This window comes from Eschrichtius robustus, chromosome 3 (assembly GCF_028021215.1).
Source record: "Eschrichtius robustus isolate mEscRob2 chromosome 3, mEscRob2.pri, whole genome shotgun sequence".
NCBI lineage: Eukaryota > Metazoa > Chordata > Mammalia > Artiodactyla > Eschrichtiidae > Eschrichtius > Eschrichtius robustus.
In genome coordinates, this window is record NC_090826.1 from 125,170,441 (window position 1) to 125,189,640 (window position 19,200).

Sequence of the window (19,200 nt, forward strand, 5' to 3'; positions counted from 1 at the left end):
ATATCTTCTTGCCCAAATTGTATTTAACAAGACTGAATTTTAGGCAAATAAGACATTAAGAGTTTTAAGACCAGTAAGACTATCAGGCGATCAGTTGGAAATTTTCACTTCACTTTCTCATTTTTCCTTTTGCCATTTGTTCAAGGTAATCTTTAATGTTTGACATAACATGTTTGTGTTTTACAGGTCTCCTGCAAGCGCAAAATCTTTTAACGCAACTACCTCAGCAAAGCCAAGCCAACCTCCTACAGTCGCAGCCAAGCATCACCCTCACCTCCCAGGTCGGTTTTCTTCCATGAGGGTTGCGTTGTCTTGAGACTCTTTGGGGATTTGTTTAACTTAAAACCACAACCCCTTAATAAAAATACTTCAAATAGTTTTCAAAAACTCACCAAAGTTTCAAAGCTAGGCTTATCAGCTTGATAAAGCAGTGCTACCAAATTGATGTAGTCTTTGAAAATCTTCAAGGAGTCCCTATTTTCTTATATTTTCATAAAGAATAACTGTGTTAGCACCAAATGAGTAATGAGTTCTGGCTGTTTGACCACCCTCCCCACCCTGATATTTGGCAGTAGAGATTACCACTTGAGCTAGACCTAGAGCCTGAGTTAAAACCCATCATTGCCCTTTGCTCTTTCTCAGAAACTGCAAAGAAGCTCTTATCTCTGTGTTTTATTCCATCTCAACTTTCAGATGTTGCTTTAGCTAATTTTTACCAGAGTTTAAGGCACCTAGAGGGTCTAGGCAGGTCTAGGCATCTAGAGGTTTAAACTTTAGATCTAGTTCTGTTTCTTTCCTAGCTGTGATTTTGAGCATGTCATTTCACCTCTCTGCACCTCTGTTTCCTCATAGGTAAATTAGGTGATTGAGCTAGCTGATCCTGAATTCCCCTTCCATCTCTGATTCTCTTTGTCCATAATCGTGGAAGTTATCAGTTAATACTAACAAATTACTAGATTTGACAAAATTCAACAACTGTTTATGATAAAAACTCTTCTAGGAATTAGGAGGTAACTTTCCCAACCTGCTAAAAGGCATCTACAGAAAAACCATCATAAAGACTGAATACTTTCTCCCTAAGATCAGGAACAAGGCAAGGATGTCCACTGTTACCACTTTTATTCAGCATTGCACTGAAGGGCCTAGCAAGGCAATAAGACAAGAAAAATAAATAAAGGACATATAGACTAGAAAGGAAGAAGTAAAGTGTCTTAATTGGTAGATGACATGATTGTCTATGTAGAAAATCCAAATCCAAGGAATCCAAATCCAAGGAATCTACAAAAAAAGTTGCTGGAATTAATAATTGAGTTTAGCAAGTATGTAGGATACAAAGTCAATATACAAAAATCTATATACTAACAACAATCATTTGGAAATTGAAATTAAGAAGAAAAATATTTACAGTAATTAGGGATAAATTTAACAGAACATTTGTAAAACCTATATGTTGAAAACTACAAAATCTTGCTGAGTGAAATTGAAGAAGACCTAAATAAATGGAGAGATATAATGTGTTCATGAAGACTTTGGTTGTTAAAATGTGAGTTCTCTCCAAACTGATCTATAAATTCAACACAGTCCCAATTAATATCTACAGGCTTTCTTTGTAGAAATTTGCATGGTGTTTCCAACATTTGTACAGGCTTATAGAGGACATAGAATAGCCAAACAATTTTGAAAAGTAAGGAAGTTGCTGTCAAGAATTATTATAAAATACAGTAATAAAGACTGTGTGGTAATGGCATATGAATAGAAATGGAACAGAAGTCCAGTACACTCACACATATAGAGCCAACTGATTTCCCACAAAGGTGCCTAAGGATTTCAGTGGGAAAAGGAAAGTCTTGTTTCAGGTGCTGAAACAATTTGCTAGCCATAGGCAAAAAAAAAAAAAAAAAATGAACCTTACTCTTTATTTCACGATGATACACAAAGATTAATTTGAAAAGGGTTGCAGACCTAAACTTCTAGAAGAAAACTTAGGGGAAAATCTTTGTATCCTTGTGTAAGATAGTGATTTCTTAAGTGAGACACAAAAAGCACTAACTGTAAAAGAAAACAAATGATAAATTTAATTTCATAAAAATTAAAAGCTTCTGTTGAAAAAATAAAAAAAGCTACAGACTGGAAGAAAATATTCTTAAAACTTGTATCTAATAAAAGACTTGTATCCAGAATATATAAAGAACTCATACAACTCAATAAGACAACATGGTTTTTTTTAAAAGGGAGTGTATGCAAAATATTTGAAGATACTTCACCAAAGAAGGCACGTAAATACCCAATAAGCATATGAAAAGATGCTCAAAATTATTAGTCATCAGGAAAATGCAAAAGAAATATCACTACACACCCATTAGAATGGGCAAAATTAAAAAGACTATAATAATACCAAGTGTTGATGAGAATATAAAGCAACTACAGCTCTTTTATATTGCCTGTGGGGTTGCAAATTGGTACAGAGACTTTGGAAAACATCTTGACAGTTTCTTATAAAGTTAAATATACATGTACCTTATGACTCAGCAGTTCTACTCTTAGAAATGAATGCATTTGTCCACACAAAGACCTATGTATGACTGACTGTTCATAGCAGTTTTATTCGTAATCACCCCAAAGTGGAAACAGCCTAAACATTCATCAGCTGGTGAATAGATAACATGAATTTGGGCATATCTATATGATGGAATGCTACTCAGCCATAGAAAGAAATGTACTTCTGATACATTCAACGTCTTGTATGAATTTCAGAAGCATTATGCTAAGTGACAGAAGCCAAACATAAAAGACTGTATACTCTATGATTCAATTTATATGGCATTTTACAGTAGACAAAACTATAGGGACAGAAATTGTATCAGTGGTTGCCAGGGGATGGGGGCTGGGGGTGGGGATTGACAGCAAAGGACACAAGGAAACTTTTGGGGGTGATGGAAATATTCTGCATCTTAATTGTGGTAGCAGTTATATGACTATATAGTTGTCAAAACACATCAAACTGTACACTTTTAAATGGTGCACTTAACTGTGAATAAGCTGAATTATAAAAATGAGGTTGGAAAAAAGCCTATACCAGCAATTCCTTCCTGGCCTACAAGCTTTGTAAACAGTGGCAGGGCTGTTGTAGCTTCATCCTGACTCCTGCTCACTGAATTTTACTCTACTATTTCTAGATCTGGCCCAGTCCAGCCTGAGGTTTCTGGAGTTGGGGTAACTTATGTGTAACCACCCCACCAAAAGGTACCCAAGCTATTTTTAGTGCTATATTATTTGAGAACGGGGCTACTTCAAGCCTAGAAATGAAGCAACCATCTGATAGTTGAGACTCACCTCTACTTATCAACCAGTTTCAGTGGGAAGTTACAACCACTTAGGACTCTAATATGGTTGGTACAGTTTTGGGCTCCTCCAGATGGTCATATAAAAATTTTCTCAGTGTCAACGGCCAGAGAGATGAATTTTGTTGTCTTCATTGAAGCAGGATGATAGAGAGGAACTTACCCCAGGTGTAGGCCTGTGTAATTGCTCTTGTGCAGTTTTCAGGGCCAGTTAGTTCAGTTGGAGAAAGCATATTACTAATGAGGTCAAAGTTAGGGGTATATGACCCATTTAAATTACAAGAAAAAAGCACATAACCATAGACTTCATCTGTAATCTTGTCCTATAATCTGTCACCTGGGCTTCTGTTCACAGGAGGGGTTAACTGAGCAGTTATGATGCAGAGTCAGGGCAGCACATCCCAGTAGTGAATACTGAGAAGGGTGGGTTCTACTCAGAGGTTGTGAGTAAAACAGTGTAGCCTTGTGTTTGTGTAATAAGGAGATTTAATATTTTCTTTTTTTTAAAAAAAAATAGATTATACCCTCATGTCCCCAAATAAACTTTAGATGGGTTTCAGTAATTAAATATTTTAAAAGACATAGAAGGAGCTAGCAGAATATTAAAAGGAATTTTATCCAAGTTAGAAATAAGTCAAAGCTTTCTCAGATTTGAAGCAACAGAAGATATTAGAAAGGAAAAAAACAAAAGTTCACCCAAATGATAATTTAAGACTTATGTACACTGAAAAATAAAAGGAAAAAAGCAGATTGGGAAAATTACTTGTATTAATACAACAGACAAAGACTTTATCTATAACATTTGATTGAGCTCTTTAAGGATAAGGATGAGAATGAGGATATCATTAATATACACATGGGTTACGGATGTAAGTTCAATTCACATGAAACGAAATACAGATAATAATTAACACGTGGGGAAAATTTGGCTTTAAGTAATAAGAGAAATATGAATTAAAGATTAACAGCAAAGTACAATTTACTCCCTGAGTGAGCAAAACATTTTTAAAAACTGCTAGTACAAATCATGTGGAGAACATGGTATAGTGAGAACCAACATTATGTATGATGTGTACCAAAAGCCATGAAATTGTCTATGGTGTACTCTTTATCCAGTTATAGAAAATCCTTTGTGAATTTATCTCAAAGAACTAATTACAAAGGTGGAAAAAAGAACTGTATGCACAAAGTTTTTCATTGTGGTGTTACCTGTTAGTGAAAACAAATGAAAAAGTGCCTAGCAATGACGAAATTGTTAAATAAATTATAATATTGCCTTTCAGTCAGCCTTTGAAAATGATAATTACGATGATTGAAACAACGTAGGGAAAAAAATTAAAACATAATGTTAAGTGAGAAAAGCAGAGTATAAAATTATGTTACCATAATTACAGTTAAGGTTAAGAATGTAGATCTGAGGGAGGATGAAAACTTCTAGGGGTAATGGATAAATTTAGGGCATTGTATATGGTGATGGTATATATTCATGGGTGTTTACTTATCTTCAAACTCATCAAGATGTATACATTATATGTGTACAACTTTTTTGTATGTCAGTCATACCTCAATTAAATAAAAAAAGTTTACTCTTCGATTTTATGCCCTATGGTCCATTCCAATGTATTAATCATATTTTAAAAATTACTCTGATGTGTGGGATGTATGCCTTGTTAGTAAAGATTTGAAAATTGTAATTTGTGAGAAACATTTACAGATTAAATTTAGTGCAACAAATTAAAAACAGCGTAAAAAATGTAGCTCTATGTACGAAAACTTGAACAAGTAGGCAGAAGTGAAGCTATTAAGTTATTTAAACTGTAGGTGATTTACTTTTCCCCCTTAAAATAGTTTTAATAATCTTATATATTTTTTATAATATTGTGTTACAAGTTGGAGATATGATAGTGATAAGACAGGTATGGTCTCTGCTGTTTTGAAACTTATAGTTTAAGTGGCATGTTTATGATACAGATTCTTAAAAATAAAAACTGATTTATTAAATGGCATGAGATGCATGTATTCAAACCATTTGAAAACCCAAAGACAATGGAAATCAGTTTTGTGTATTCAAGTCTTTTCCATAGACTTACATGTTTAACCTTAACTGTAATTATAGTGTATATAGCATCACACTCTGCGTTTCTCACTGGGTATTACGTTGTACCTTCTACAGTGACACATGGTCTTCGTAATTCTTGAATACAGCCGTTTCCTTAAATTGTTTACTTGCAGCCATTCCAGATGTAATCTTAAATATTGTGGTGTATGTTTGTTCTTATTCTTTTGTTCCTTCTCTAACAGCCAGCCACCCCAACACGCACAATAGCAGCAACCCCAATTCAGACACTTCCACAGAGCCAGTCAACGCCAAAGCGAATTGATACTCCCAGCTTGGAGGAGCCCAGTGACCTTGAGGAGCTTGAGCAATTTGCCAAGACCTTCAAACAAAGACGAATCAAACTTGGATTCACTCAGGTAAGATGAACCCACCTTTAACTTAGGTTTCCCTCCTTGGCTGGGTCCAGATACTTGCTTTCCATGTCCAAAGAGACTTCGAAGGAACAATATATTTCTCAGCCTTCTTTTTCAGTTTTAGACTGTAACTTTTTGTTAGCCATTTTCTGCATTTATAAGTTTAGACTTTCATCGTATGTATTCATTTATAAATTTATAATTTACTGTTAGGTTAAAATCGTTAAGATTTCTCTCAGAACATAGGCCTCTGAAATTAGAATTATACCAATACATGGTGAGAATTTAAAAGATTATGTTGGAGGATGATATAACTATACTGAGGGCTTTGTTATTTGAAAAACATCTGGTTCTAGACCTTCGGGCTACATATGTGTAAGATTGAGAGGAGTAAAGATTACAAGGTCTTTTATAGTAGCTGAAAGGGGAAATGTTTGAAAGACTTTTTTAAAACCATTTTTTGGAAGAGAAAAAGGGGTGGTGGACACACACACACACACACACACACACACACACACACACACACACACACACACACACACACACACACACACACACACACACACACACACACACACACACACACACACACACACACACACACACACTCTGAGATGAAGATGAAAATTCCAAGTTAATTTTTTAAAATGTCACCTAGAGGGCTTTTACAGTATAATAAGCTTAATGGTTTAAACAGGTGTTGGGGTATATGGGGTTTTTTCCCAAGCACTCCTACTGACTCACTCTTTAATTAACCTGTCACAAGTAATACTTTTTAAAGCAGGAAAAGAATTAAACTGAATGACATTTATGTAAAATGATACAGGATCATTAGGTGAAATAAAATTACTAAAGTATAGATTGGATTGGGCATTTTAATGGAATCAGGAGAAACATGATGGTTTTTTCCCAGAGAATATAATTACTGTTTGAAATTTAAGCCACCACTTAAATACTATACAAATTATTTTATGTTGAACGTACAGTAGTGCGCCGCCTCCTCACTAGTGAGCCTAGTGCGGTCACTGGGCTCCTCCAAAATGACATCCCTGTGTTTTTAAGAACAGGCTTTTATTCCTTGTATTTCTTTGGTAATTTATTTTTGCTCAAAGAAACTATTTATTGAGAACATAAAATTTTTTTTTTAATAGATGTAATTTTAGAGAAAATGCGCTTATGTCTGTGAGGAGTCTCAGTTGTGAAGAAACAAATTACAATTCAGAAAGATTTTAGTACTTTTGAAACATCTAAACCATGTGGCTTGTTTTCAAAAAGAAAGCTAAAAGATACAACTAGATTGATAGGGGTAAATTAATAAGCTTAAATAAGTATAAGGTTGGCATGTTTAGCAATGCTTCAGCTCTTAGGCTATTAGCACAGCATACTCTTACATTTCCTAGGAGATCGTTGCCTGAGTGATGTGCCAGGGATGTTAAGACCTTTAAAAATCTTTAAGTTTTACCCAGATAGTGGTTTGCCTTTTTGTGGCATTTGACCCAACATACTGCCAGGGTGGTTGCTCTTTCTCTCTCTCTCTCTCCTTTTTCTATAAAAGAGCTTCCCTATGGTCTGGTGTTCTGCTGTATGGTTTTATTCTATTATTTGGCACAGCTCTTCCTTATTTTTCAAAATGACTTTGACTTTAGCAGTGGCAACATTTCACAAACCTTGACTGTGTGGATTAAGGCACAAAATTACTGGTGCAGAATGGGAAGATCAACCTGTGTTTTTAAGTCAGATACCTCAACTATAGTTTTTTAAACATTGCTTTGTATCTAATTTATTTACACACACACACAGAGGGTAAGTTAGACATTCCAGTTATTAGTTGAAACAAACAAACAAACAAATCCCTATTCTCTGAGTAAATATACATGTTATTAGGTGTTTTAAACAGTAGTTGTTTTCTAACTTTATAATTGGTTATTAAGGATTACTGTAGATGTCATTACATAATTAGAAGGCATGCCATAGTCTAACACCATCCATCATATGTGATACATTATTTCCTAATCCCAGTCTTTGTTCCTTTTTTCCTTTGCTTTTTAAAATATATATATGTAATATAGTTCAGATATAGTATAGTTCAGATTAGGGATATAATATAGTTCAGATTACGTATGAGTCAACTGCTTCAAACATTTACTTTTGTGAGGGGGAGAACCTAAGATGGTTGTGAGTTACAAAAGCACTAAACCAAGCTTATATCAAATTAGTGAAAATTAGTATATTAACTGAGGTACCTGTTGCTTTTTAGTCAATGAAATCCTTTAAATGTGAAGTACAATTGTATTATAAATCTCAGTCAAGTGGATTTGTCATTTATTGCCATAGTTTTAGTTAGCTGATGGCATAGCTTTATTTCCAACCACCAACGGAAGGCATTGTTTCTTATTATGATGTGATTTTTGAATAGGTATTTCATTTTTTTAAATTGTCATTATTGTTACTTTTCATAGAAAGGTATTACAGAAGTTTGTGAAAAATTTTTAGTGAATTATGCAATTATAATGTCAGAAAACATTTATTACCGTCTGACTTCTACAGCAGGTCTTACATTCAAAGAGTTACAGGGTTTAGTTGGCCTTAGTTTTCTAGGAAGCTATAATCTAAACAAGTAAAGTGACCAAGACATGAATATATGTGACACACAAAGCATAATTTAATGCCTGACATGTAGTAGGCACCTAGTGAATATTTGTTGACTAAATGAAGTAAGCTTTAATAAATGTATAGAGATAACACTATAGATAAAATCTATAAATATGTTTATAGATACATTTGTATATAGAGATAATGGATAACACTTATGCTCTACTCACACCGTCCTGGTTCTTTGGGTTTTACTACAATTGGAAGGAAGTCAATAAGCAGTCTACTTTTGCTCTACTTCTGTGAGATAGTATATTTAGAACTGTCAATAAAACTTCCTGTGATGATGGAAATGTTCTGTGTTTGTGCCATCCAGTACAATAGCCACTATCCACATGTGGCTGTTGAGTACTTGAAAGGTGGCTAGTAGTGCTAAGGAGCTAAATTTTTAATTTATCTGATTTTGAATTAATTTAAATTTAAATAACCACATGTGGCTGGTGGTTATTTAAATTCCCATCTATCCTATGGGAAAGATTAGAATTATAGATCAGTTGGAGTTCAGGTATTCTCAATGTCTCATTTTATCTTATAGTTCTAACATTTCTCCTCTGTTAAACTTTTTATCAGAAGTTGCTCACCAGTAAGAAATTGGAGTTTAAAAAGAAATGTTTTCTTTTCCCTGACTAACCCCTAACGCAGGTGCTAATAAACAATGTACTATCCAAAATATGGATTGTAGGGGAGAGAAATCAAAGGACTGGAATAATCCTAATTCAAAATGAGTTTTGTCAGGATAGTTGGGAGTTGGCTGTCTCTAGTGGAATTAGCTATGTAGTATTTTGGACCAGAAACGTTGCTTTTCTGCCCTGTCACTGAACTAACTGAAATGAGAGCGTGAATTATTTCCACCCCATGAGCTTCTATTATCTATATATACAATAACTATTCAGATATGCCTTTTTCAGCTTTAACAAGAGAGATTCAGCTGGAGGAAAAGCACTCTATACATTTCAAAGGTTATAGGCTTATAGAGAAAGATATTTTTTGTAATATATTCAGGGGATCATTGTTCTATTGCTGTAAGGTTACCAAGTTTCCAGTGCCCATAAAGGTTTGACTAAATGGGTCAAACCTCTCTACTGTGAATTTCTATCTCTATAATGGTTGCAAAAGTAGTCTTTTTAGAATACCAGGTTTTTGTAACAAACTTTGAAATCCAAACTAAGGGTGGAAAGGAGATTTTTTTCACTGCTTCCAGAAATACTTTACCGGAAAAAAATAAAAGAATGAGCATTATTTCTAAATTTTAAAGTGATGTATGGGAAGTTTGGTTAGTTCAGAAATACCTAAGGTTATCCAGACAGTTACATCTATTAACCCGGTAGGTGATAACAGGTTAACTGATTTTTAAAGATTACTTAGATCACTTTGGTTGCATCAATTAAGGGACTTGGTAGAATATCAGCACCACCTTTTGAGAGTTAGTAGAAACACTTGATCTCTCAATTATTACATAGGTAGCAAGAAGAGATTCAAGATGGAGAGACTATGGAACAGTTTTGAATGTTGTCACAGTCAGGACCTAACAGAGCCCTCACTGGACTACTGTGCTCAGCTTAGGAATGGATGTTTTTGTAGGACCCAGTAAATGGAATGATTGCTGCTTCTTTGTCTAGAACAGTTATTGGAGCAGCACCCTCGAGTGAAGACCATAACATTAGATGAATCTTTCCTCTCTCTCTTTCCCTCCCCTCTCCCGTTCTGTATTATTCTGCAGGGCGATGTTGGGCTCGCTATGGGTAAACTGTATGGAAATGACTTCAGCCAAACTACCATCTCTCGTTTTGAAGCCTTGAACCTCAGCTTTAAGAACATGTGCAAGTTAAAGCCACTTTTGGAGAAGTGGCTAAATGATGCAGGTGGGTGAATGTATAAAACATTTGCTCATTGTTCATTGAAACTGTATAGAAGGGATTGTTGTGTTAATTGGGGTTTATATTTCTTACTACATCATTGGTACTACAGAACCTTGAAGCTCACAGTCTTTGGAGGATCAATATAAATTATGACTACATAAATCAGAGAGCTAATTCATTTAAGTAGGCTAGTAATTACAAGGTACATAATCAGCAATAATTTTTAGCTTTGGAATATTTCTTGTATTTGAGCCCAGGGTGAGAGACAGTTGAAGGAAGTTGAAGAGGGGACCTAGAGAATATTAAATTTAGTGAATAAGTCAAAGACAAATACTATATGATATCACTTATATGTGGAATCTAACAGATAATACAAATGAGTCTATATTCATTTAGAAACAGACTCAGACATAGAAAACAAACTTAACGGTTACCAAAATGGGAGAGGGAGGGAGGGACGTATTAGGAGTATGAGTTTAATAAATGCAAACTACTACTATACATAAAATAGATAAGCAACAAGGATCTGCTGTATTGCACAGGGAATTATATTCAGTATCTTATAATAGCCTATAATGGAACATAATCTGAAAAAATATATGTAACCGAATCACTTTGCTGTATACCTGAAACTAACACAATATTGTAAATCAACTATACTTCAATTTTTTAAAAATGACCACCAATTTCATACATAAATTGAGCTGTTAGTTTTAACTTATGTGTTTTGTGCTGAAGTTTCCCTTTGGAAATTTTGAATTTGGAGTCACGGAATCATAGACCATGAGAGCTGTAAGAAACCATAGAGATCCCCTAGGCTATGGTTCTCATTGTAGATGTGAACAAAATTCAGGTCTTTGGAAAAGACAAACCTGTAACTCCCAATCTTGGACAGTCTGATTTCGTAGTTCTGGGTATGGCCTCAGCATCTGGAATCTTTCTGAGTTCCACAGGTGAGAACCACTGGTCTGCCCCCTCCATCTCATTTTATATAGAGAGTGGAAAGAAACTCAGAGATGTCTGTGACATGCTCAGGGTCATTAAACTGTTAAATGACAGAACCTTGTTTAAACTTTAAATAGTTTAGAAATGTTTCATTTTTTGTTTGCTTTGGGGGGAAGGGGAGGAATACCAGTGAAATAAAATGAGAGGTCATTTGCAAGATAAATGTTAAACATTTGATAATTTCCAAAAAGCTTTCTTCCTTTTATCCCTAGAGCTAATAAATAAATAAGCAAACAAAACCAAAACATAAGAGCAGAGCTCAGAAGAGGTAGAGCTGAGAGTAAGGATAGGAATAGTAAACTTCTGCTTTTTCAGAAACAAATCAAAGAATAGCAATGACAGTATAGTCAACCATCCTGAGACAAAGAATGCCAATAAGAACAGCAGAAAGGGGCTTCCCTGGTGGCGCGGTGGTTGAGAATCTGCCTGCCAATGCAGGGGACACAGGTTCGAGCCCTGGTCTGGGAAGATCCCACATGCTGCGGAGCAACTGGGCCCGTGAGCCACAGCTACTGAGCCTGCGCGTCTGGAGCCTGTGCTCAGCAACAAGAGAGGCCGCGATAGTGAGAGGCCCGCGCACCGCGATGAGGAGTGGCCCCTGCTTGCCACAACTAGAGAAAAGCCCTCGCACAGAAACGAAGACCCAACACAGCCAAAAATAAATAAATAAAAATTAAAAGAAAAAATACAAAAAAAAAAGAACGGCAGAAAGATCCATGGTAGTGAACAGTATTTTAATGTAGGTTATGAAAACCTTTCATACTTGCTTTTAGCCTAAAATACTTTGGTCAGTTTTATTGTTGTTGTTAATACATGTATCGTGTGCATGAATCATGCTCAGCTGACTTGATTTACGTGTTTTCTTCTTTCTTACAGAGAACCTCTCATCTGATTCGGCTCTCTCCAGCCCAAGTGCCCTGAATTCTCCAGGGATGGGAATTGAGGGCTTGAACCGTAGGAGGAAGAAACGCACCAGCATAGAGACCAACATCCGTGTGGCCTTAGAGAAGAGTTTCTTGGAGGTTAGTGAGGTTTTTACTTTTCATATACATGGGGTTGTCTGTATAATACTATTGTTAAGTGCTGTAGACCAGGGGTCCCCAGAGGTCCCTGGTTCCCTGTTAGGAGCCGGGCCGCACAGCAGGAGGTGAGTGGCGGGCGAGTGAGCAAAGCTTCACCTGCGGCTCCCCATAGTTTGCATTACCACCTGAGCCATCCACATACACACACCCACCCCCTCCACTCCCATCCGTGGAGAGATTGTCTTCCATGAAACTGGTCCCTGGTGCCATAAGGTTGGGGACCGCTGCCATAGACCATAAAATATGGACTTAAAAGCTTCAGCCCTGATGGATGCTTATAAACATATTGGAGACAATGAGACCAAGTAAGTTACTGAACATAAGGAAACAAAACCAGAGTGCTTCAGGGTTCAGGAGAGACCAGGCTCCATGTGAGCACTCAAAGTGAGAGAGGCAGGGAGCAGCTACTGTAGGATACATAGGGATTCCACAGGTAGGGAGAGGTGGGAGGAAAGCGCTTCAAGCAGAGGCATCCAGAGAGAAAAGCCATGACATGTATCAGGGGAAACACAAGTAGTTTGGTTTGGCTAAACTGTAGTGTTTGGAACCAGAACACTGAAGGCCTTGATGAGCTATAGAGTTCAAGTTATTTCAACAGGTATTTGGCATGTCTTTTTTGGTTTGTTTTTTTTTTTCTGGTACCAGGGAATAATATCACAATCAAAGCTTCCAACAAAATTTTGACTTCTCTAATTCAGAAAAGCCTTGAGCACCATGGAAGGAGCACTGAAACAGGAGTTTTTATCTGCTCTGACACTCATTAACTGTGTGATTGGTCAAGTTACGTGGTTTCCTAAGCTGAAGTCCCTTTATCTGTAAAATAACTGCCTTTCCTGCCCCACAGGCTTATGGCCTGCCTCACATTGTCCAAGTGAGATTATATGCATGAAGCACTGGGGAAGTTCTTAAATTCCCACTAATAAATAAGGTATTGGTTTCATTCACGATTAATTGCCCTTAAAATAAAAAATATATAAATATTCAAGAATAACTTATTCTAAGTTAATATGACTACATTTAATAAATACATGTTCATTAGAATGTCTGTCTATAGAAGTTCTTTGTTAAAAGTGGAATAATATGGCCTTGTATATCCCAATTTCATTCTCTTATTGTTCCTCCTCCCCGTTTGTTTATTCATTTAATGACATGGTTATGTCAGTAGTTCAAAAAGTTTTTCCAAAAGATGATTTTTTTTTTTTTTCCTCTTCAGAATCAAAAGCCTACCTCGGAAGAGATCACCATGATTGCTGATCAGCTTAATATGGAAAAGGAGGTGATACGTGTTTGGTTTTGTAACCGCCGCCAGAAAGAAAAAAGAATCAACCCACCGAGCAGTGGTGGGACCAGCAGCTCACCTATCAAAGCAATTTTCCCCAGCCCGACCTCACTGGTAAGGATGAAAAATAGGGAGGCGTGCTCAAGGGTTAATTTTTACAATTTTACAAATACCCTATCAAATGAATTTATTTCATTATAGGAATTTATTGTATATATTCATGTTGAATAAAGATATATAAATTTATATTTTAAATGTTACAAAAGTAATTAAATGTCTTGTTGTTATTAACCCAAGAACTTACTGATCTTTCTTTTTTAAAGCAAACAGTTTTAATCCTTTCCTATTTCTCTGCAGTTCCATTATTCTCTTCTCTGATGTAGTTTATTAGGTTACTCTGTAACTGGGAGTATATTTGTGGCTAATTCCAGTTATCTAAAAACATCTTTAGTTGTACTTATTCATGTTGGGTTCTAAAGCTCAATTTACTAAACTTACACATACATGATTAAGTGACAGTAAATTCCCAGATAACCTTTAGCTCTGAACTTGTATTAAAACAATTGTCTCAGATTTTCACAAACATTTGGGCCTTTTATTTATAACCTCACTGAGTAACCTCTGCTGTTAACATTAGAATAGTATTCCTAGACTGAAGGGACATATAGTGGTCATGTGACTCCCTTGATCTTTAGGACAACTGTAAATGTGATGCCACATTTCCAACCAGGATTCCAAAGATAGGAATATTGTTGAGTTTGCATTTCTGATACTTTCTTGTTAATTTATTTTTAATTTATTTGAATATTATTCTATACCGGCAGGCTTTTCAAACTAAGGTCATCATTAATAGCACTTACTAGTTTGTTAAGTGAAGGCTATGGTTGTTAAATGGTGAGGCTTTAATCATAAAGTTCATGAGATAGTAGTTATGAAAAAGATAGTCATTACGTACACTTTTATGTAGGTGACTATTTTGTGTTTTGGATTTATTTGTTCTAGAAGGAGGGAAGGATAGAAGGAAGGCAGTGTTTCTTACAAAAATGTAGAAATATTTATCTTATTTCAAAAAGAAACTGTCAGTTTTTAAAAATTTGTTTTACATTCTTTCCTTAATATCATTTCGTTAAAAACAAAACCAAGACAGTCTTGTCCCCACATAGTTGAAAATAGAAGCAATACAAGAACCCCAGATCCCATGATCCCCTTGAATAGTTTTCTTGTTTAGATTAAGTTTATAACTGGTATAATATTTCTGTCTTGCTCAACACTATTGAAATATGGAAATTTGTTTTTATTAATTTCTTTTTAAAACTTGGGCAAAGCCATTAGTAACATCAGTGAAAAACCATCTATTCAAAAGGAACCTTTCAACATAAGCCAGTTTTCTCAATTCCAGGATCAAAGAGTAATTAATAAAATCACTTCCTTTTAGGCCCTTTTATTTTATTCTATTGTATCTGGAATTTTAAAAATTTTATAGGAAAAATAAATCTACAATATGGACTTAAATTTTTAAATTTTGATTTTTAAATGCTTCTGCATATTTTCACTTCTGACCTCTAGGTGGCAACCACGCCAAGCCTTGTGACAAGCAGCGCAGCAACTACCCTCACAGTCAATCCAGTCCTTCCTTTAACCAGTGCTGCGGTAACTAATCTCTCTGTTACAGGTAAGCAGCAGCCAGGCCGTGCAGCTGTTAGGCAAATGATAGGCCCATGCTAAGTTTCTGTGAGAATCTGCCATTAAATTGTAAATTAAGGTTTTAACTAAAAATATGTATTGCTTTTTAAAAAAAGTTATATATGAAAACCTGAACTCTAAAAAAAAAATCAGGCATAATACATTTTTCCAGAAAGAATACTTTCACATAAAGATTTTCTTATCTTTTTTCTTTCCCACATTAGTCCGTCTTCTACGTTGCTTCCTGAGTTTTGTTTTTTTTTTTTTTTTTTTTTTGGCCGCACTGCATGGCATGCAGGATTTTAGTTCCCCATCCAGGGACTGAACTCACACCCCCTGCACTAGAAGCATGGAGTCTTAACCACTGGACCACTAGGGAAGTCCCAGAGTTACTTTTTTTCAATTAACTCCTCCTCTCCTTAAAAACATTTAATAGCTGCAGCTTTTTGCACTCAGGAAAACGTCCAAATTTATCATGAATTCATAGTCTTTTCTCCATCCCATCCTCAACACACAAGAAGATTCCTCCTACCTTTGTAAACATGCCCATAGCGTAAAATGCTGTCCATCCCCGCCTCCACTTCTTTCTGTTAGTGATGAAACTACTCCAGCTTAGATATCAATTCTTCTTGGATATACTCTTTAGTTTCTTCAGGAAACTATTTATTTCCACCTGCCTATTATTATAAACAGTTATATTTTATACGTCTCTCTTTTCCAATAGACCTTGTACTTCTCAAAAGATCTGAATATTCCTTTTGAAATATCAGTGCTTGGCACATTCACAATAAAATGAATAAATAAATGTTTTCCCTTTACGTGACACATTTTCCAAATACATCTAAAATAAATTAGTGTTGTCATCAGAAGTTTTCTAGTGATACATAAAGCAGAAGACATTCTGTAGTTATTCACCAGGTTGATATATGCTAGTAAATCATTGGATAGATTTGTGATCTTTCATAATCAAGCTTAAATTTAACCTAGAGTTGGGGAATTTGGTTTTTTTCACTCATATTTTAAGTGACCTAACCATGATGTAAAAATTGAATAAATGGCTTTATATAGTTATTAAATTTCTAAGTTATTAGAAAATTTCATAATATTGTTTGTTTATTCAGAACAGTACTTTTGACCTCTTTTGGGTCTTTGACCTCTTTGAAACTTTGGTGAAAGCTATAAACTTTTCCCCTCACAAAGTAGACATACCCACAATTTTTAGTAAGATTACAAGGAGGTTTAGAAATCACAAACCTCATCAGTCCCCACCTTACCAAGCCTTGCCATTTCTGGATGCCTTAGAGGCAAGTTAAAAACCTCTGTTCAAGAGTGTATAGTATTCAGCACCTCAGCTTAAAAAGCAAACTGTTGGTGATTGGTTGCCGCTGTGTTGGGCACCAGGAACATGAAATTCCTGTCTTTGAGGAACTTACTGTGTACCCTGACTGCCACTGGCTGGTAAATTGTGTACTTTACCTTCTAAACAAATTATAAGTCATATTACATTAGGTTTAAAGATACCCATCTTTTGCCAAAAAAAAAAATTCCTAAGGGTTCAGGCATTAAGAACAATAGCTTTGCAGATTTCTTAAAAAATGGCATAAATCTGAGGCAGAAGGTAATTTTAAGAAGATACACATACTCAAAACGAGCTAAAATTTTTTTTATTTTTTGGTGATCTTAACTGACTAATCAAATTTTCTTAAACTCAATTACTTGGCCCATTTACTTAGATTTAATTATGACAGTTTTCTGAAATGTTAGTAACTTTTGGAATGAAATTTTTCTTTAATCATTAAAATATTTAACATAGGAAATTCAAATAGGAAAGACACAATCACCACGAGTACTATTTTTATTTTGTCTTTATATCTGTTTTTATATGTATATAGATGTACAATTCTAATAGTATTTATAGTGTATCCTTTTTTTTTTTTAGCTTAACATCTAATAATAAATATCTTCCTCTGTTGTTACAGTTTTTACTTTTCTACTCTTACCCTTGTATCAAATGGTTGTACTGTAATTTCATAACCATTTCCATATGCTACCATCATGGTTAAGTTCAACCGAGGGTGACCAACTTTTCCAGTTTGAGCCCTGCAAATATTACATCCCAGGAAACCTCTCAATCTCTAAGCCACGTAACTGGTCTTGCTTGTTCGCTATTGTATTCCTCGTGTCCAGCACACTACCTAGAGTGTAAGATACCCAGTGATTATTAAATGAATGAAGTTTTCACTGTTATAAATAATGCTATAATGAACACCTTCGTACATACAGCTTTTTCTTAAATTTTTTATTTCAACATAATTTCAGACTCACAGAAAAGTTATAAGAATAGTTCAGAGAAATCCTAAATCTCTTCCTCACATTCTCCAAATATTAAAATCTTACTATGTTTGCTTTCTCCTTTTCCTCTTTGTGTTTCTGTATGTGATTTTTTTCTGAACTCTTATAAGAGCAAGTTACAGATATGCCCTTTTCCCCTGAATACTTTACTCTATTTTTTAATAAACAAGAAATATAGGGGAAAAGGAAAAGTTCATCCTTACAGTTGAAAGCCAACTAATAAATGTGGAAGAAATGATGGAATTATATGAGAATCAGAATAATAACAGATCCAGGCTATCTGTATCAATATGGACTCAGAAATCACTCTGTATTCAGTAGGTTAGAATCCTACTATCACTTTTTATTGTAATATTCAGATTGTCCCAGATTTAGCCAATGGGAACTACTTCAGGGTGGCTCCTGTGCCCTTTTGACATGTCCCTAGCATTCTTTGAGTGCTTCCTTATTTTTTAGCACACAAGATGTTCAGCTTCATCTTAAAGTTTCTCTGCCTCTGGCCTAGAATCAGCCTCCTTAAAATCCATGAGTTCATACTGATATCTCCAATTCCAATCCAATATCCTATAGTTCGTTCTTTTCTATCCTAACCTCTTTCCATATTTTAACTCCCTTCTCGTGACAGTGGGTAACTTGGCTCCCATTATCAACAATAACAAGCTACTTAATTGCTCAATCCTATAGTGAAAAGAAAGTGGTTTCAAAATTGCTAACCCATGCCTCTGAAAAGAAAAACCTACTAACTCAGTTCAGTTTAGAGTTCTCATCTTAAGCCTAAAGGCGTAAAGCCCAAATACTGTGTTCAAAAGTTATTTTGGTTAGTTCTTTTTATATCCTCTTCAGTGTAGTAACATTATTCATTTGAAATTCAGGTCAGTTTATTTGTTTTGTTTGTATTCAATGTTAGTGTTTTTCCTCCCATCCTTGTGATTTTTTTAAGAACATGAGATATTAACGTGGTTTTAAAAGGTAAGACTATACAAAAAGTTCTCCTCAGAAAAATGTCGTTCCCTTCTATCATAATTCTCTGTATCCTTTCCATCCCATTCCCATCTATGCCCTTCCAGTGTTTCTTTTGAACTATTGAGTAGAGATTTTTTTCTTTTTTAATTTACCCTTGTTTGTTACTTTAAAGGTATCATACTTAGGTGATCTTCTGCACTTCAGTTTTTTCACTTAACAAAATATCCTGACAATCACTCCACATTAGTTCATAGAAATCTTAATTATTCTGTTTCATTGTTGTAGACTACTCTATTATGTGGATGTACTACAGTTTATTTAACCCCATTCCTGTTGTATGGACATTGAGTTTATTTCCACTATTTTGTAATTATAGACTATGCTTCAGGAATAACCTTGTGGATATGTATTTTTGTACTGTTGGAAATGTGTCTTGAGGGTAAATTTCAAGAAGTAGAATTGCTGGGTCAAAAGGTACACACCTATGTGTTGTTGGATACTGTTGTTGTTTT

At 35.1% G+C, this 19,200-nt stretch overlaps 1 protein-coding gene across 2 annotated transcripts in view; it reads left to right on the top strand.

Moving 5' to 3' along the window:
* The window catches only part of POU2F1 (POU class 2 homeobox 1), a 178,311-nt gene that overhangs the window by 135,664 nt on the left and 23,447 nt on the right, over window positions 1–19,200 (top strand). For both annotated transcript variants that reach the window (XM_068541191.1, XM_068541192.1), the window contains exons 8-13: window positions 187–281; window positions 5,643–5,816; window positions 10,186–10,327; window positions 12,206–12,351; window positions 13,625–13,804; window positions 15,257–15,362. In XM_068541191.1, coding sequence (XP_068397292.1) covers window positions 187–281; window positions 5,643–5,816; window positions 10,186–10,327; window positions 12,206–12,351; window positions 13,625–13,804; window positions 15,257–15,362 — 843 coding nt within the window. The remainder of the gene's footprint in view (window positions 1–186; window positions 282–5,642; window positions 5,817–10,185; window positions 10,328–12,205; window positions 12,352–13,624; window positions 13,805–15,256; window positions 15,363–19,200) is intronic.